The 20,008-nt window shown below is 43.6% G+C and overlaps 1 protein-coding gene and 1 long non-coding RNA gene across 3 annotated transcripts in view; one reads left to right on the top strand and one right to left on the bottom strand.

Annotated features, from left to right (window-relative positions):
* Nucleotides 1-2,251, top strand: part of LOC132005912 (uncharacterized) — a 12,650-nt gene extending 10,399 nt beyond the window's left edge. Inside the window, exons 2-4 of the long non-coding RNA XR_009400934.1 lie at nucleotides 372-404; nucleotides 548-662; nucleotides 1,186-2,251. This is a non-coding gene — a long non-coding RNA (uncharacterized LOC132005912). The remainder of the gene's footprint in view (nucleotides 1-371; nucleotides 405-547; nucleotides 663-1,185) is intronic.
* LOC132005911 (caspase recruitment domain-containing protein 8-like) overlaps nucleotides 1-20,008 on the bottom strand; it is a 26,640-nt gene that overhangs the window by 2,811 nt on the left and 3,821 nt on the right. For both annotated transcript variants that reach the window (XM_059383426.1, XM_059383427.1), the window contains exons 2-11: nucleotides 18,592-18,710; nucleotides 16,861-16,983; nucleotides 15,141-15,296; nucleotides 9,360-9,415; nucleotides 8,661-8,811; nucleotides 8,074-8,297; nucleotides 7,741-8,003; nucleotides 4,024-4,149; nucleotides 3,516-3,657; nucleotides 2,406-2,450 (exon numbers count right to left, since the gene is read on the bottom strand). In XM_059383426.1, coding sequence (XP_059239409.1) covers nucleotides 2,406-2,450; nucleotides 3,516-3,657; nucleotides 4,024-4,149; nucleotides 7,741-8,003; nucleotides 8,074-8,297; nucleotides 8,661-8,811; nucleotides 9,360-9,415; nucleotides 15,141-15,296; nucleotides 16,861-16,983; nucleotides 18,592-18,635 — 1,330 coding nt within the window. In that variant the 5' untranslated portion in view covers nucleotides 18,636-18,710. The remainder of the gene's footprint in view (nucleotides 1-2,405; nucleotides 2,451-3,515; nucleotides 3,658-4,023; nucleotides 4,150-7,740; nucleotides 8,004-8,073; nucleotides 8,298-8,660; nucleotides 8,812-9,359; nucleotides 9,416-15,140; nucleotides 15,297-16,860; nucleotides 16,984-18,591; nucleotides 18,711-20,008) is intronic.

Genomic DNA, 20,008 nt, shown 5'->3' with positions numbered 1-20,008 from the left:
AAGAGCTGGATGCCTAAACTGAGCCATCCAGGCACCCAAAAACATGACTGCTTTCTGTGTACAACTCATGCCTCTAGAACTTTTGTTCTAAACAACAGTGGCTCAGATCATTAATGTCATATGTGGCCAAGCCAAACAGCTTAATGTAACGATATGGTTTCTATGAAGTTTTGGTGTTTCTATTGAAAAGTCATTGGAAGTGTACATTCTGTGACTCCTTGATTTGAATGACTTCAGTTGCTCTCACAGAAATGTTCTTAGCTTAACCTGTTCTTTCTTCCTTGATTGTTTTTACCTCACCCATTTGTTTAGCAATTCTATTCAATCTTCCTAAATGGACATAAATTTCACTTTTTTTTTTGTCTCTCCAGGATGTACTCTGAAACTTTTTCAACTCCCTCAAGGTAAGAGCCCTCTGTCTTATCCTCTCCTAAATCTCTCTAATTTTCCTTTGGAACACATCCATCACTGTATTTTGAAATCAGATTTGCTGTTTTCACCTGCTGGAATAGAAACCCCATGAGTGCGGGATGTGTGTCTGTCTCAGGCTATGTTCCATACAGGACTGCTACTTCAAGGCCATTGCCATGTTTGCTCTGATGCTCCTTCATGATTCTCTGGGGAAGCCAGCCAAAGTGCATTGACAAGATTAGACAGAGCTGGTGAGTATAATGCACACATATAGGTACCCTGACTATTTAGCACGCTACAGGCATTCAGCAAAATGCATTTATCATCATGATTATTTTTATCACCACAATTCCAGCTCTTGCAAAATGCAATCATAGACTTTGAGGGGGATAACTAGACTTCCAAGCAAAGTCTTCATAGAAGAGTTAGTATCAGAGGAGGATTTCGAGGAGTAGGATTCTGGTATTAAATACAAGATGCCACCAGGCCAAAGGGCAAAGAGGGGGAGAGAGATGTCAGGCTTCACAGTGCATGGTGGCCAAAATGAAGATCTGACTCAAGACGTGGGCTGGCAGCAGCTTCTGAAGGGTGTTCTAGAGAGAGCACATGAGGGTGGGTTTCATCCTTCTGACACCAGGTAGCTCTCGCTCTAGAGCTTGTAGAAGAGGAAGGGTAGAAACATCTTCTTGGTGCTACACACTCACCACCTACATAAATCCTTTCAATTTCCTTTGTGAAATCATCTTTACCTCATTCTTTTTTTTTCTTTTTCAGGCTGCTTACTTTTTTTTTATTTTTAAAGAAGATTTTATTTATTTGTCAGAGAGAGAGAGCACACAAGCAGAGGGAGAAGCAAGAGGAGAAGCAGGCTCCCCAGTGAGCAAAGAGCCTGATGTGGGACTCAATCCCAGGACTTTAGGAGCTTGACCTGAGGCAAAGGCAGGCACTTAACTGACTGAGCCACTCACCTATCCCATCTTTATCTCGTTCTTAACCAAGATCTGTGGTTGGGTTTGAACTCAATTACAACTCTAGGTGTGGGGTCTGATTTTCTATAGCTCATCTGCCTCTCTGGGCCCCCTGACAATAATACCAATGGCCAGGAAGTGGGTTTGTGCCATTTCAAGCCAGTGTGACACCTGAGGAGTAAGAGGGATCAGGGGATGTTCCCTTTCTCCTCCTGGATGATCTGTTTTGGGACAGGAGGCCTGTCACTTTTACTGTGTGGAGACTGACAAAGCCAACAACACAGAAGGCAGAATGCCGTCCTCTGAATCTTGACTCCTTTTATTTTATTTTTTTTTAAAAGTTTCTTCTTATTATTTAATAATCTCTACTCCCAAGGTGGGGCTTGAACTCACAACTACCCAAGATCAAGAATCACATGTTCTTCTGACTGAGCCAGCCAGGCACCCCTTGACTCCTTACTTTGAATAATTTCTTTCTCTGCTACCTATCAACTCCAGTAACTTTAACCAATTCCCAGCTAATCCCTGTTCTCAACTTTCACAACAGCCTCCTAACCCGGCTCCCACTTCCTGTCCATTCCACACCCACAGCCATCCACACTGTTCAGAACAGTGAGTGCATTGCTACCCACCTTTCCTAAGTCCCCCTTTGCCTTCAGCCTAAGGACCGAAAGAGTTCAGCCATCACCCTTCTGCTTCCAACTTCTGTTTCTTGCCTGCCTCTGGTCTCATGTGTCCTCCGTCCCTCTAAAGTTTCATCTCCAGCCATATCAAACTACTTTCACTGAGACTTCCTCAGATGCAAGATATTTTCCCCAATAAGACGTGGTTGCATGCTCAGAGTCTGCTTATTAAACCCTCCCATGAATTCACTCAAGTGGCTCAGACTCCTTCTTTGTGTCCGACAGCACTCAGTCTCTGTAACTGAAGAGAAGGTAGGATCCCTCACTGAGCCACCTCACACCACTCAAAACCTCCTGAAATCGGACCCATCCCTCTGATGTTGGGTGTGGACATTGCACTCACCTGAGGGGGGAGAAGGGGAGGGAGCAGCATAAAAGTGGAGGTCCACTAGGAAAGAAGGGAAAGTTGGAGAATGAAATAAACCATTTACCTTTATTTATCTTTTCTTCTCTTTTTTTTTTAAGGTTTTTTTTTTTTTTTTGTAATCTCTACACCCAACATAGAAATCAAACTCACAATGTGTAGGTCAAGAGGCCCAGGTTCTTATGAATGAGCCAGCAAGGCACTTCTGTAGTTTCTCTAGTTTTTGATGTGATACACGAAAATAATTTAATTCCATTTCCTATATTAAGGATCCCATTGGTACATGGATATACTAATGGAACCCAAATAAGTAGAAGGTCACTCACTGCCTGGAAATGCATCAAAGGGAGGAGCTCTTTTTTCCCAATATTCTTTCTATTTCTATTTCTAAGCAAATATGTGAGGAAATGTGAAAGCTACAGTAAAATTATCATACTTCTCCACATATATTATCTAGGCAAATGTATTTTAGACACGAAATACCACCATTAAATGAGTACATTTGAACAATAATTGAGGATATACTTTAAATGCTATAATACTGGGATTGTGATAGTGCAGAATTTATACGTTGAACACACATATAAGTTGGGGGAGATTTGCAGATTGGAGCCACCATTTGGGAAATAAGTAAACTGTGCTTACCATGAAGCCTTCCACATGCTCTCACGTTTTCTTTCTAGAAGCCCTGACGTGTTTAAAGTTTTGATAAATTTTGTGTCCCTCTTTCCTCAGCAGCTGCTTAGACTCTGTGTTTGACAACAATTATACACTTGGCCAGAAGATAGAGTTAAATCAACCTTCTGCTCCTTCTGATTCTTATACTTAGCATCTCCCATTTACTACCTGCTAGGTATGAGAGGGTCCAGTTCTGGACATGAAAGGAATCCCTATCCTAGGCACCCATGATCACTGCCAACACTTGTTTCAACTCAACATTGACTATCAACCAGCAGTAGATTTTTCTTCTTCTCTGGGTTGGGACCATAAACAGACCTTCTCCTCTGACACACTTCACTACAACCAAGGGGAGAGGTGCATGATTTTTTCCTCCCCCTCCCCAAATTTCAGCCTCATATTTTTACCTACCTGGCTTCACCAAAGTACGCCAGACCAAAGTCTTGTGTCTTTTCTCAGTAACTTCAAGTTCAATTGTTTCCTCTATCTTCCCAGCATAGACTTTAGAGAACACCTGGATTTCTCCAGGACTCCTGTAGGATAATTTCAATTCCTAGAGGAAAGACACCATTTGACTTAAAGCTTCAGGGGATTGGTGGGGCAAGTATAAAGGCCTGTTTGCCTGCAGTGAACTAACTGGCCACTGAAATATTACCCATTTACTATACAGTCTCATGGCCGGTTGAGAAAAAAACAGAGGTAAATGGTCAACGATCTTTTAAGTTTACGATTCTAGGAAATAGTATTATTCCATGGAAGGAAAGGTAGTCTTCAGCTTACCTTTCCTCTTATCAGAATATGGTTCAGGGAATAATCACCTGAACTACTGACCCTCTACTGGTCTTCTATGTTTTTTTCCAAAAGTACAAAATATTTTGAAACCCAAATTAAATTTGAGTTATATTTGAATTCTACTGACCTCAGGTATTATTTCCAGGTGAGCTGAACCGGACACAATGTAACGGGAAGCAAAATTCAGGGGGTCCACGGGGGGTGAGGTCTGCAGACGCACCCCGTGAAACTTAGTTTCTTCTTCATCTATTGCCTGAGGAAGAAGCAGTAGAAGCAAATCAGGGAGCAAAGCTTAAAGTAAATAAGTAAAAGTAATGGCACACAAGCTCTTGGTTTATTGTATTAAGTAGCATGTATATGATTCAACCGATGTTAAGAGTTGTATATATATATTCATATGTTATATATATGGATATGCCCCTGTACATGAGGGGATTTATTTTTAGTTTTACTTATTTTTATTATTGTTAGTTTCAGAGGTAGAGGTCAGTGATTCATTAGTCGTATATAATTCCCAGTGCTCATCACAACACATGCCCTCCCCAATGGCCATCACCCTGTTACCCCAATCCCCCTTTATTCAATGGGGGAAAAGACAGTCTATTCAACCAGTTATGTTGGGAAAATTGGAGAGCCACATGCAGAAGAATGAAACTGGACCATTTCCTTACACGGGACACAAAAATACACTCAAAATGTTTGAATGACCTAAATGTGAGACAGGAATCCATCAAAATCCTGGAGGAGGACACAGGCAGCAACCTCTGTGACCTCAGCAGCAGCAACATCTTGCTAGACATATGTCTCCAAATGTAAGGGAAGCGAGGGCAAAAATGAACTGTTGGGTCCGTGGCTCTGGGAGTGCAGGAGGAACAATAGAAATGACTGCTGGGGCTGCCGGTCTTCCAGCCTCCTCCTCACCCCCCTTTCCTTAACCCTTGACTCTCCCGCCTAAAGGATGTATGCCCAGGTCACGTCTCCATAGGTAACCCGATACCTATGCAGGAAACAGAAGTATCAGGACCCCCCACCCCATACCCTCTGATCACCAAATACCCTACCATATATAGATGTGAGCCCATGCCCTACCTTGGCCCAATAAAAGACCCCTGCCAACTCTCTCCCAGTGCAACTTCCCCTACTGGGCTTCCCAGAGTCACAGAACCTCATGCGCGAGGGTTCCCACCTCTTCCGGGCGTGACTTTCCTGGCTCCCCTTCTCCTGAGCCCTGAAACTTCACCGGAGAGCGCCTTTAATAAATCTTGCCTTGTGCCCACCTTGCCTGGTGTTGTGTTTACCTTGCCTGCGAAACTTTACATGAACTATTGGGATTTCATCAAGATAAAAAGCTTTTGCACAGCAAAGGAAACAGTTGGCAAAACCAAAGACAACCTACAGAATGGGAGAAGCTATTTACAAATGTCTAATCAGATAAAGGGCTATTATCCAAAATCTATAAAGAACTTATCAAACTCAACACTCAAAGAAAAAATAATCCAATCAAGAAATGGGCAGAAGACCCGGAACAAACATTTCTGCCAAGAAGACATCCAAATGGCCAACAGACACATGAAAAAGTGCTCGTCATCCCTCGACATCAGGGAAATACAAATCAAAACCACAGTGAGATCCCACCTCACACCCGTCAGAATGGCTAAAATTAACAAGTCAGGAAACGACAGATGCTGGTGAGGATGTGGAGAAAGGGAAACCTCTTACACTGCTGCTTAAAATGCAAGCTAGTGCAGCCACTCTGGCAAACAGTATGGAGGTTCCTCAAAAAGTTGAAAATAGAGCTACCCTACGACTCAGCAATTGCACTACTGGGTATTTACCCCAAGATACAAATGTAGTGATCCGAAGGGGCACCTGCACCCCAATGTTTATAGCAGCAATGGCCACAATAGTTAAACTAAGGAAAGAGCCCAGATGTCCATTGACAGATGAAGGACATATATATCCAAATATATATTTATACACACACACACACACACACGAATGCTACTTAGCCATCAAAAAAATGAAATCTTGTCATTTGCAAAAACATGAACTAGAGGGTATTATGCTAAGGGAAATAAGTCAATCAGAGAAAGATGAATATCATATGATCTCACTGATAGGTAGAAATTAAGAAACCATATAAGATCATGGGGGAAGAGAGGAAAAGATGAAACAAGATGAAACCAGAGAGGGAGACAAACCCTAAGACACTTTTAAAAAATATATTGTATTTATTTATTTGACAGAGATCACAAGCAGGCAGAGAGGCAGACAGAGAGCAGGGGTGGTGGGTGTGGGAGGTTGCAGACTCCCCACTGAGCAGAAGCCCAATGTGGGTCTTGATCCCAGAACACTGAGATTATGACCTGAGCTGAAGGCAGAGGCTTAACCCACTGAGTCACCCAGGAGCCCCCCTAAGGGACTCAAACAAACTGAGGGTTGCTGGAGGGGAGGAAAAGGTAGGAGATTGGGGTATTGGGTGATGGTCATTGGGGAGGGTAAGTGTTGTAATGGGTACTGGGTATTATATATATAAGACTGATAAATCACAGACCTGTACCCTTGAAAGAAATAATAAATTGTATGTTAATATAAAAAATAAAATAAAATAAATGAAAAGGTTTTTAAAAAGAAGAAGAGAAAAATGAAAACTGTAGGAGAAGGAAAGCATCTCTGTAATACAGTAGCTAGCGTTCATCTGGGGTGGCTGAAGGAAATGGGATGCCAGGATAAGAGAGACTGACAAAGAACATGAGAGAAGATCCGTCCAGGTGTGGTGTCCTCCTGGGAAAGGCAAGAGAGAAAGGGATCCTGGACATGTCTCAAACCCTGGCTTCATGCAAATAGAGGGTAGCCTTGTCCTCACAGGAGGGAGCCAAGGGGAGTAAGTCCAGCAGAGAATTAGATTTACAAGTTGGTGACAGGAAAGTGAGGTCATTTCCACCTCATTGATTCTACTGAATCAATAAAGTAGGAGCAAGTGATTGTGTGAGATTCGGGTTCCAGGAAAGAAGGAGCAGCATGGGCCAGGCTGGGAACCAGGGAGTTTCCAGAACAAAAGGAAGAGCCACAAATGACTTTCTTTGTTTTTTGTTTTTTGTTTTTTTTTCTGCTGTTTTCTTTCCCTGTGTACCCCAGGAACAGTCATATTTGGCATCCAGACTAAAATATTTTCTCTTGTATTTTAAATACTTGCAGTTACTCACAAAGCTAGTGACCAGCAGGCATGTACCTGTCTCTTCTTGGGTTCTAGGAGAATTCACCAATTTTAAGAAAATCAAATGAATCTTCACCAACAACCTCTCTACCAAGGCTGAAGGGAGAGAAGAGGTACTCAATCGAAGAAACCATGAGCTCTGTGGTGACAATGACCAGCGCCTCTGCTTCAGCAGTAACCGAGGAAAGGGTGGGGAGGCTCCGAGTCTTTCACGAATGTGCTGGAGGGAATGTCCCTGCACAGGAGGAGGATGGCTCTGGAGGGGTGTATGTGTACTGGGTGTGGGGGCAGGTGGGTAGCATATAAATTGGGCACTATTAGCTTCAAAATCTACAGTGAAATCTCTGCATGACTCCCTCTGCCAGTCTGTGTAAGTCTTATCTCCCTTTTTCCTTCTCCATAAAAGCCAGAAAAGGCAGCTCCATTTTTAGTAGAACTGAATTCCCATTGCAGATTCTTGCCTATGACTCAAGAGTCAGCACCTGCCGATCGACCACATGGAGGGGGAGTCATGCTTCTACCAATGAAAGCCGTTGTCTTACATTTTCTATTTAATACAGAGACAGAAGGCCTAAGGTGATAAGCTGAAAATGTAACTCTCACTTCTCCAAAATCTGCCAGCCTTACCTTCGTTAGCAAGGCGTCACTGGGGATAAGGTACAGGTGAAATTTAGTATCTTTGGGGTGAAAGTGATAATAGAGCAGTGCCGTGGAAGTGATGGGGACCGAAACACCAGTCCCACTGGCGCATCTCAACAGGATCCCCATCAGAGAGAAGCTGGGGTTTTCCAGGACGGCATAGAAAGGCTCCACTCGGGCTGGCACCTCTAGGATCATCCCTTCATCCTTAAAATGGGCAACGTGGAACCAAGACATATCGACCTCATTTGCTGAAAGACAACCGCAAAGGCCATCAGACAATGATCCCACCATCCCCACGGCCCCCTCTCCCCTCCTTACCTGGCAGGGAGATGATGTGAGGGAGGTGGATTTCAGCGATGGCCCCCTGGGGCTCCACGGAGATATCAAACAGTGGGCCTGCCACCATCCACTGCTCCTCCTGCTGTAACTTCATGTGTAGACTCCAAGAATCCAACGCTATCCTCACGGTCACCGCGGCTGTTACCAAGAATCCGAGGCATGTCGCTGGCCACAAATAGAAGCCAGCCATGGGGAAGTGGACGCTGAAAGGAGCCAGAGTAATAGTCATGCTGGGAGAAGACCAGGACTTTGATTTAGAGAATAAAAGTACAGAGGAATGTGAAGTTTGGGGTGGATAGGGGTTTAAGACCCATCTGTGACTTTCACCACATTTGAAAACTCTGGGGAGTTAATGAAGCTCTCTGGCCCCCAATTTCTCTGTATTCTACATAGGTAGAAAATACTGACTCAGTGCCTAGAATACAGAGAATATTGACAAAATTTCCGATGTCTTAAGAGATAGATCACGTACCCTATCACGTAGGTGCATACGTGTAAATATCACACAGCATGTATTTCCTTTATATGAGAATTCTCTCGAAACAGTCAACATCTTCAATTCTTACCTGTATTTGCTTGCACTCTTATCAATCAACTCCATATCCACCTTTCCTTCAGGCCCGAGAAACCGATAATTATGACAAGCTGGTTCAACCCCAGAACAAAGTTTAGGAGCCTGGAGGGGCACTAGTGTCTCCTCTTCCAAGAAAGTATCTTCTGAAAAATATACATTGCATGTGTCAGATGTGGATTGCTAGAAAAGGCATGATCTGAAGGTGTCCTGTAAATTGCACATGTCCTGTTGGGAACCCAGACATCAGAGGGTATGAGGGGGAAGAAAAGAGGCATTGTTCTTTGAATCCAGACAAAGGCACAAGAATGTTCTTGGTTACTACTGAAACTGCACCCCCCAATTTAAAAAGGTAACCAGGCTGCATGGCTTTGTGGGGGGACAATATTCGCCTCAGGCAGGAACCACAGCAACTAAATTCCTACATGGTCCCAAGGCACAGCTAATACCTAATGTTGTCAGGGGAAATGCAAGTCCATAAAAGGAACAAGCACAAAAGCTGAAGGGGCAAAGGCACATCCCTTCACCCTGGTGTTACCCACAATCCAACCTGAGACACCCAGACCATACCCTGGCTCCCTGAGTGTTTCCGTCATCCAGCTGGGAGAGCCTTTCCCCTCACAACCTGGAGACCAGAGGACATTTCCATCAGCCCACTACACAGCTCTGGCTTCACCCTATATTAGACAATTACCTGGTTCTAATAACTGTGAAGATTCCTGGTTTTCTGATCCACTGCTGCCTGGGGCCCTTGAGTGTCAAAAATAAGGAAATGATTAGAAATCAGTTCACAAGGGGTGCCTGACTGGCTCAGTCAGTGGAGCACATGACTCTTGATCTTAAGGACATGAGTTTGAGTCCCATGTTGGGTGTTGGAAGATTATTTAAAAATAAAATCTTTAAAAATAACAAATAAATCAATTCACTGAATGAAATGAAGGGCATGTGATTAATAACTAAGCTCTTTTTCCCAAACAATGGCCACTAGCCAGGAGGGGCCATTGAGACTTTCAATTAAATTAAATTCAACTAAATTAAGTTAAAATCCAGCTCCTCAGCTGTACTATCCACTTTTCAAGTGTTTAATACCTGCCTGTGGCAAATGGCTACCATATTGGCTGATGCAGAAGAGAACATTTCCATCATCACAGAAAGTTCTACTGGACAGTCCATTAGACTCTCAAAAACAAATGACTTGGACAAAGTGGTTTCTTAACCAGATATATGAAGAGTAGAACCAAGGGGATCTCTCAGATCAAATGTGGCTTAGCCATTCTATGTCTTCTCCTATTAAACCAGCATCCAAAGTGGTCACACCTAACTTTCCTTGTTTAAGTTGCCCTGACTCGATGTGTGTCACTTCAGCTGGTGGTAGTGCAAAAAGCAAAAGCAGCAGGGAACTGGGCTCCCATCTGGGTTTGGGAGATGACTGCTGGGATTTCTGAATCTGGTGGGCATCATGGCCAAGGAGATCTGAGGGACTATACCTGAAGGCAAGTTAGATGCACACTACCCACCCCGAATCCTTTACCATGCAGTCTGTTCACTACCAACAGCGTGAACTGAGTGTATTTGCCCAAAGTTGCTAAATGCAGACAGCACTTAGAGAAGAATGTTCCAAAAGAGTTTGCAAAACTTACTGCAGAAAATTCACAGAAACAAGAAGCTGCACTTAGTGAGGGTCAAGGCAGAGGAGGGGAAGAGGAAGAGAAGAAAAGGCAGAAGAGATATGGAAGGAGCCAAACAAAACAAACAAAGAAGAAGGTATCACAAAAGTTTAGGATCGCCCAAATTCCTAGAGCGAGGAAGAAGCTGTAACAGGAGTCACAATGGCCTTGTGACTTTCAAAACTCATCTTAAAGAAGCAAAGAGAGTGGTGCTTGGGTGGCTCAGTCTGTTGAACATCTGACTCAATGTTGGTTCAGGTCACGATCTCAGGGTTATGAGCTGGAGCCCAAAGCTGGGTTCCACTCTCAGCTTGGAGTCTGTTTGAGATTCTCTCCCTCTGTCCCTCACCCGGATCCTGCTCTCTCTCTCTCTCTCTCTCAAATAAATAAATGAGGGCACCTGGTTGGCTCAGTGGGTTAAGCCATTGCCTTCTGCTCAGGTCATGATCTCAGGGTCCTGGGATCGAGTCCCACATCGGACTCTGCTCGGCAGGGAGCCTGCTTCCCTCTCTTTCTCTCTCTCTCTCTCTCTCTCTGCCTGCCTCTCTGCCTACTTGTGATCTCTGTCAAATAAATAAATAAAATCTTTTAAAAAAAAAAAAGATAAATAAATAAATAAATGAAATAGGGGCACCTGGGTCAGTTACGCATCTGCTTTCGGCTCAGATTATGATTTCTGGGTCCTGGGATCAAGCCCTCATCAAGCTCCCTGCTCAGTGGGAAGCCTGCTTCTCCATCTCATTCTCCCTCTGTGCTCTCTCTCTCTCTCTCTCTCTCAACTAAACAAAAATCTCTTTTTTTCAGCTAAATAAAAATCTTTAAAAAGAAGAAAAAGATGAGAAGAGGAAGAGGAGGAGGAGAAGGAAAAAGTGGCCAGATATAGTGTGGAGATTCCTCAAGAAATTAAAAATAGAGCTTCCCTATGACCCTGCAATTGCAGATATAGATAATGACAGCATTGAAGACCTTGGAGAAGCAAAGAAGTGATTTTTGGAAAATTTGTCTATATTTAGTGATCAGAACTGAGAGTTGATAAGGCCAGAGAGACACAGGCCTTTTAAAAATATATGTATTTATCTTACATTAAAACTAAACTACCCTCACCCTTGGCATTTGAACTGTTCTGGATGAGGATGCCGTTTTTTAATTTATTTTGTTTGTTTGTTTGTGTTTTTTAACTGCTGGAGTCTAATAAACAGGGAAGGTCATTGTGCTCAATGACCTTGAATGAAATAGAATTTAGTCAAATAAACATTTGGGGCCATTTGGTAAAAATAAATAAATCTAAAATTAAATACATACATACATACATACATACATACATACATACATACATAAATGGCTCTGACAGATATCCTATCACTGTTGGAACAAAAACACTGAATTAGCAATTGACTCATGGGTAGAATATTGCCCCTATAGCAGTGGTTCCCAAACTCAACTGTACCTGGAAAGCTTTAACCATGCCCCAATACATGGGTCGCTGCCCAGACCAATGAAATCAGGGGACTAGAGATGGGACCTCAGCATCATTACTTTTAAAACTTCCCAAATAATTCTAATGTGTAGCCAAAGTTGATAATCATGATCCATAAGGAGAGCTAGCAGTTCATGAAGCTGGCACCTGGTTGGGACAAATCTGCCGTAAGGCAGGTGGTATTTTCTAGATGAGGACAACCAACTCTATCCAATCTCTGTCTTGGGGAGTTGTAAAGGTGGAACAAATCAAGACCAGGGGAATCACAGGGCAAGAGTCCTAGCTCCTAAGAAGGGGTGTGATGAAAGAGTATGTTGAAGGGCATCTTGGTTATTTCCACAGTTTGGCGACCATGACCATTGCTGCTATAAACATTGGGGTACAGATGGCCCTTCTTTTCACTACATCTGTATCTTTGGGGTAAATACCCAGTAGTGCAATTGCAGGGTTATAGGGAAGCTCTATTTTTAATTTCTTGAGGAATCTCCACACTGTTCTCCAAAGTGGCTGCACCAACTTCCATTCCCATCAACAGTGTAAGAGGGCTCCCCTTTCTCCACATCCTCTCCAATACATGTTGTTTCCTGTCTTGCTAATTTTGGCCATTCTAACTGGTGTAAGGTGGTATCTCAACGTGGTTTTAATTTGAATCTCCCTGATGGCTAGTGATGATGAACATTTTTTCATGTGTCTGATAGCCATTTGTATGTCTTCATTGGAGAAGTGTCTGTTCATATCTTCTGCCCATTTTTTTTTTATATGATTGTCTGTTTTGTGTGTGTTGAGTTTCAGGAGTTCTTTATAGATCCTGGATGTCAACCTTTTTGTCTGTACTGTCATTTGCAAATATCTTCTCCCATTCCGTGGGTTGTCTCTTTGTTTTGTTGACTGTTTCCTTTGCTGTGCAGAAGCTTTTGATCCTGATGAAGTCCCAAAAGTTCAACTTCGCTTTTATTTCTTTTGCCTTTGGAGACATATCTTGAAAGAAGTTGCTGTGGCTGATATCGAAGAGTGAAAAGAAGGGCCATCTGTACCCCAATGTTTATAGCAGCAATGGCCACGGTCACCAAACTGTGGAAAGAACCAAGATGCCCTTCAACGGACGAATGGATAAGGAAGATGTGGTCCATATACACTATGGAGTATTATGCCTCCATCAGAAAGGATGAATACCCAACTTTTGTAGCAACATGGACAGGACTGGAAGAGATTATGCTGAGTGAAATCAGTCAAGCAGAGAGAGTCAATTATCATATGGTTTCACTTATTTGTGAAGCACAACAAATAGTATGGAGGACAAGGGAAGATGGAGAGGAGAAGGGAGTTGAGGGAAATTGGAAGGGGAGGTGAACCATGAGAGACTATGGACTCTGAAAAACAATCTGAGGGGTTTGAAGGGGCGGGGGGTGGGAGGTTGGGGGAACCAGGTGGTGGGTATTGGAGAGGGCACGGATTGCATGGAGCACTGGGTGTGGTGCAAAAACAATGAATATTGTTATGTTGAAAAAATAAAAATTAAAAAAATAGAAAGAGGACAGAAGCACTGATTTCTGGGGGTACAGTAGTTATTGCATGATCGATGCCATGGGATCATGAAATGTCATCTATTTTCACTGATGTTTTCTTAGATTCTCTTGATTTCTTGCTCTATACGTATAATCCTTGATCCATGAATTCCTCATAAATTCCTTGATATATCTGTTCATTTCAGCATGAAGGGGATTCACAGAGAAACTATACATAGACTAAGGCTAATAAAAATGCATATTCAGAGAAATGGAGTAAAAAGAAAGAATTCGTAGCTCTTTTCTCAAAAGGGTTTGGGAAAATCATGGGAGAGAACCTTGACCTGCCCTCTTAAGTCTTGTGGTTTGTCTGAGGCTACAAAATCAGCCATGGTTTATATCAGCCCCATGGAAAACACTGAGAGGAAATACACTGCCTTCTGTTCTCTCTCTCCCTCTCTCTCTTTTTTAAAGACTTTATTTATTTGACAGGCAGAGATCACAAGTTGGCAGTGAGGCAGACAGAGGGGGGTGGGGGGAAGCAGACTCCCTGCTGAGTAGAGAGCCCAATGTGGGGCTCGATCCCAAGACCCTGGAACCATGACCTGAGCCAAAGGCAGAGGCTTTAACCCACTGAGCCACCCAGGTGCCCTGCCTTCTGCTCTCTTACAGTGCTTTTGCACCCTTGGTTCCAGTGGGTGGCTGAGGCTGGGATTTAGGAGGTAGGAGGGAGCCATTGGTGAGCGGGAGCCAGCCCATCCCATGTCATGGGATCTGACTGTTACATTTACCAGGAACTCTGTGAGTAAATTGTTAAACATGGTTATTAAAAATTATATAGGGTGCCTGGGTGGCTCAGTGGGTTAAGCCGCTGCCTTCGGCTCAGGTCATGATCTCAGGGTCCTGGGATCGAGTCCCGCATCGGGCTCTCTGCTCAGCGGGGAGCCTGCTTCCCTCTCTCTCTCTCTGCCTGCCTCTCTGTCTACTGTGATCTCTCTCTGTCAAATAAATAAATAAAATCTTTAAAAAAATTATATAAAATTTTCATTTAAATAGACCTATATTACAAGCAAAGGTAATAAATGCTGAAAACTTAGGACTTTCTAACTATTTTACTATCTCTTACTATACTCTGTGCTCTTTTGTTTTTAAGTCTAGTTTTTCATTTTTTTGTAATCTCCACACCCAAGTCGGGCTTGAACTCAGGATCCCAAGATCACAAGTTGCGTGCTCCACTGACTGAGTCAGCAAGACACCACCATACTCTGCTCTCTTGAAGTTATTTCCATCTATGGTATCTGAGTGGTGAAAATACTCTGTAATGTTGGGCTACTGCACAACTATTTCCAATGTCCTGTTCAGGGACAGCATGTTGGTAGTTAGAAATCCACCATGATGTAAGTAGTCACCCACAGCAATTGGCAAATGCTACGTAAAAAGGCTCCCCCCTCCCCCTGAACATTTTCCAGCACACCACTTCATGACCCCCTCCCCCGCCCCGCCCTTCCTCCTCATCAGCAGTCAGTTTCCCAGGCACTACGCTGGTTACTTGACTTCATTCCCAGCTCAGCCAACAACACAGTGATCTTTGCAATAGTTGCTGCCTTTCTGTGTGCAGCTTCTCAAGACGCCCTCCTGAAGGAAGAGGGGGTTGTCCTCCTTCAGAAATTTCTGGGTTTGTTGGTAAGACTGGATAAGCTCTTTCATTCTTCCCCTGATTCCTGTATCAATAGCCCAAATCCCCTGATTCTCTGTGCCCCTGTGATATCAAGGAAGGGAATCCAATACCACCATCATTCCCTTTACTTGGAAATCATTCCCCTTACTTGGAAACAGCTCCCTCCCAAGACAGAGACTCAGTAACAGCCCCGCGTGGTGTTGGCTCTCCTGCTATCACTTCTTCAGAATCTGAGGAAAGAGAAAGCCGGACGTCCTTGTCCCATGTCTCAAAACCAGTGTATGTTGATTCATCATAACATTCACTGGAAAACAGAAGGAACTTACGTTATGAATACAGCATGGCAGTCTGGTGACAGGACGATCTCTGTAGCACGACTTTATGTCATTAAAAGCCCTAGACCCCATGTTTTATCTTTAGGAAAACCTTCTCTCAAGCCCCCATGACTCCACCTCACCCTCTTTATAACTGATTCAGCTGTGTCTCTGTGTCCCACTCCACATTGCTCTCTCCATCCCGGGGAAGCAGAACCCAGTCAATTCTCAAATTCTAGTACTTGTAAGGTTTTCTTTCATGATAGGCCACTTATCTAAGTGACCTTGTTGAGAATTGTAAGGAGAAGATTCCTAGTTTATATTCTGCCTTCATCCATCGCTGTGTCCAAGAGAATGGGACTCTATTGTGATTAAAATTCCAGGACATCAGTGAGATTATGTATGTGTTGTAAGGACCCACGTAGTACTAAGGCTCCTCTTCTACCTCCAGTCTCCAAGTGGTGAGAGACACATGAGGATGCTAAGAGGGAAGGAAACGATGGATATCAGTCTCGTTTTCTTCTTTCACTGGGGATCCTCATCCAGATATGGAACTGGAAAGCCCTAAGCTAGGGATTTCTTCTTCATGCTTGAGAGCTGTTCTCTGGTCTCCTTTGGCTGCTGAGATCAAGACTGGGGTTAGGAGCCAGAGAGCGCCCTTTGGGCCAGCACCTGCACTGGCTAACATGATAGCCAGTAGTCACATGTGCCAATTTAAACTTAAATTTTGGGACACCTGGGGGATTCAGTTGGCTAAGCATCTACATTTGGCTCTGGTCATGATCTCAGTGCCCTGGGATTGAGTCCCCCATCCGCCTCCTTGCTCAGTGCGGAGCCTGCTTCTCCCTCTGCCTGCCACATCCCCTGTTTGTATGTGTGTTTCTCTCACAAATAAATAAAATATTTTTAAGTTTTCATTAAATTTGAAAATCAGATTGTCACTCGTTCAAGTGCTCAAACACCACAAATGACCAAATACTGTTTGTGGTACCACAAGTACCCAAACACCACAAATAGTTATGAAATATGTCTCTCATGGCAGGAATCCTATTGATGGCCTTGACCTTAATCATCTGCTCCAGCCAGCTGACTAGAGATTGGCACTGCAGTATCTGGCATTGGTTCAATCAAATAAAGGGGATCTTTGAGAAGGGGTGGATGGATGAAGTGACTGAGGAATTCTTGTGTTCATCAGCAGCATTTTCCAGCCTCTCAAATATCATCTTGAGACAGAGTCTGTATCTGAGTGAATAGTACTGGATCATGTACATTTCCTGATTTTGACAATGACTATTGTGATAAAAGATATTATCATTTGGGAAGCTGAGTGTACTTTTTGTTCCTATTATACTGTTCTTACTGTTTTTTACTGTTTTTGCTATTTCCCATGAGTCTTAAACAATCTCAAAAAAAAGTTAAAATGATGAAAAGGAAGAAATACACTGATTTTTACGCAAATAATCTAAATGTCTTTGCTTTTCATGAATCTTTATGAGACAGAGGGACAAGATCCGAAGTTTTTCACTTTTCCCCACTGAATATGGTGTCCCTTACCTATACCCTGAATGAAAATATTGGGCCCGAGAACGGTGCCTGAACATCCTCACATTTCCTGGCATGTCCTTGGGCACTGGGGACGGCTCCTCTGTGCTTCCAAAGCAGCAGCACCTGCACAGCCTGGGAAGACACAAGGGAGTTTTAATTTGGTTGTGCGCAAGGAACTTGGTGATGGGACGGTCTCTTTGCTGTGGTGGAAAGGAAGTAGCTCAAATTGGATGTTCCATCTTCAGAGAGGCATTCTCTGATGTTCGCCCCAGGATCCACTTACATCACACTGTTAACCCTTCCTCTGTCCTGGCACAGCAGACAGTGATGGCATCTCGGGGGGCATGCCTCACCGGACTCTCAGCCCTTTAAGTCCATCACATCTATATATAATACCTGCGAAGACTGGCTACAGACCCGTACATAACTTGGATAACGATACCACATACTAGTAATGTAGGCGGTGTGAGAAGTCCCTGACTCTCATGCCATCCTTCACTGGTCCTAAACAGGAGGGAACTTTTACAAAATTGCACAACACTGGATGTATTATACTTCCCCCAAAGCAACAGCTCTATATTTAGTGTGAGTTGGTCGTGACTACAGAGACCAAAGAGACAAGAATCCACAGGCTGGGGGGCCTGGGTGGCTCAGTGGGTTAAAGCCTCTGCCTTTGACTCAGGTCATGATCTCAGGGTCCAGGAATAGAGCCCCTGCTCTATCTAGAGCCTGCTTCCCCCTCTCTCTCTGCCTGCCTCTCTGCCTATTTGTGATCTCTTTCTGTCAAATAAATAAATAAAATCTTAAAAAAAAATCCACAGGCTGGCAAAGCCATTTCTTAGAACTTATACTCGGGACAAAATTGTGGCTTCACTCTCTGGATTAAGTATCCGTTTTCCAACTTTTAAATAAGGATATAACCCAAATCCTCGTGATGAGTAATCATAGAAGGGTAATATTACTTAGTACCCAAGCTAGAAAACATTGTTCCCAGAGAAAGTAACTCGCTCCAGTGATCCTCCTTATTCCCTGGCCTGTGGGAATAGTAGCTGAATCTTTGGTCCGATTCATTTACTGCAAGTTCTAAGACAACGCAAAAATGTGCATGAATTGGTCACAGATGAGACATGAGACTCTGAAAGCATGTTGATGGGGAGGAGCAGAAGGACTCATGGATGGAGCTTAGTGGGCTTGCCTGGTGCCATGGGGTGGTCAAAAGCATGGTCATAGTGTCAGGGAAAGAGCTGGAGGAATATCCATAAACTTGCTTGTGCTCAGGTATGAAGTCGTGTGGTCAGAGTCAAGGTAATATTACCTCACGATGGAGAGAAGAAGTCTAAGTAATACATCTAGGTGCCCAGGCAGGTTTTTCCCTTCTGGTTTGATGAGATGCATGAATAAGTAAAAAACAAGTAAGTGAAAATGTAAGCAGAGGGTGCCTGGGTGGCTCAGTAGGTTAAGCATCTACCTTTGACACAGATCATGATCCCACGGTCCTGGAATTGAGCCCCACATCAGGCTCCCTGCTTGATGGGGAGTCTGTGTCTCCGTCTCCCTCTACCCGTCTGCCTGTCTTGTACTCTCTCTCTCTGTCATAAATAAAATCTTATTAAAAAATACAAGCAGAGCCTTTTCTTAAAAAAAAAAAAAAAAAGGCCACAGTACTCCGTATTTCATGGAACAACAATGAGATACAGAGGAATAAAAGCCATCAAGAGCCCTCAAAGGATAGATACATACCTTCTCCATATCAGACAGCATCTCCAGGATCTGTCAGAGGACATCTGGATCTCTTCCTTAAATGTATCTTTTCCTGTTGATCAGCCGGTGCGTCTCTCTCTGCTATGTCTCTATTAATCCTAAGAAAATAAAAGACTATTGTATTCGGATAAGTTGGAAGAACTTGCAGATAAATATTAGCTGTTCTATCTCCACACCATAGCCCAAATTGCCTATTGTCCATTTAATAGAAATAGATCAGTTGATTTGTTTCCATAATGCTAGGCGCTTACAAGAGAGACCCACAGAAGATTATGAACTTTAAAAAGTTATTTTATTTTATTTTCTATGTAACCTTCTATGTGCACATACAAGAGATACAGAAATAACTCCCAGATCAGAGATGTGGTATCACCGAGAGGGCGGCAGAAGAGACCCAGCCTCCGTCCCCCTGGTGAAAATCAACAAATACCCAGCTATCCACAAACAAAAGCATCTCTGGAAGACATCTGGAATCCATAGGAGAGTTTTGCAACAACATAGTGGGACCAAAAAACTGGAGAAAAAAAAAAACACAAAAAAGAAGAACAGTTTCATTTTGCACACACCACCTTGCAACTTCTAAGTTATGGAGATGACCTTGTTCCTTAAACCTCATGAACCAACCTCTGCTAGCGTCAGACTTGTCCTCGGCAGCCCCATTCTCAGTCAGAGAATGGAGGAGAGTCAGGGCCTTGCTCTGGATGAGGCTTTGGCTCAAGGGAATGTTGGGGCTGCTTTGATCTTCCATCCAGACCATTAAACTTTCTCCACATCAGCAATAAGGGTGTTTCCCTCCCTTATTGTCCATGTGTTCCCCAGAATAGCACCTTTCATTTGCTTCAAGAACTTTCCCTGGCATTCACAACTTCGCCAACTGGCGCCAAGAGGCCCATCTTTTGGCCTGTCTCCACTCTCAACATTCTTTTCTCAATAAGTATCATCATTTCCGGCTTTTGATTTAAAGTGAGAGACGTGTGACTCTAACTTCCTTTTTTTTTTTTTTTTTAACACTTTATAGGTTATTCAGATATCCTTAATTTTGAACCTAACATCCCTTTCCTGTCCCCAGATCCCATCCAGGAGACAGCATTACACGTGGTCATCCTGTTTTCTTGGGCTCCTCTTAACTGTGACAGTATTGTTTTTTCATTGTTTCAACATTCATTGATATGCACCACACCCAGTGCTCCAAGCAATACGTGCCCCCCTTCATACCCACCACCAGGCTCACCCACCCTCCCACCCTCCTCCCCTCTAAAACCCTCAGTTGGGGGGGCGCCTGGGTGGCTCAGTGGGTTAAAGCCTCTGCCTTTGGCTCAGGTCATGACCCCAGGGTCCTGGAATCGAGCCCCTGCATCTGGCTCTCTGCTCAGCAGGGAGCCTGCTTCCCTTCCTC

The sequence above is a fragment of the Mustela nigripes genome, chromosome 17, assembly GCF_022355385.1.
Source record: "Mustela nigripes isolate SB6536 chromosome 17, MUSNIG.SB6536, whole genome shotgun sequence".
NCBI classification, from domain to species: Eukaryota; Metazoa; Chordata; class Mammalia; order Carnivora; family Mustelidae; genus Mustela; species Mustela nigripes.
The sequence above is the reverse complement of the archived record's forward strand: the minus strand, read 5'-3'. Positions and strand labels throughout refer to the sequence as shown.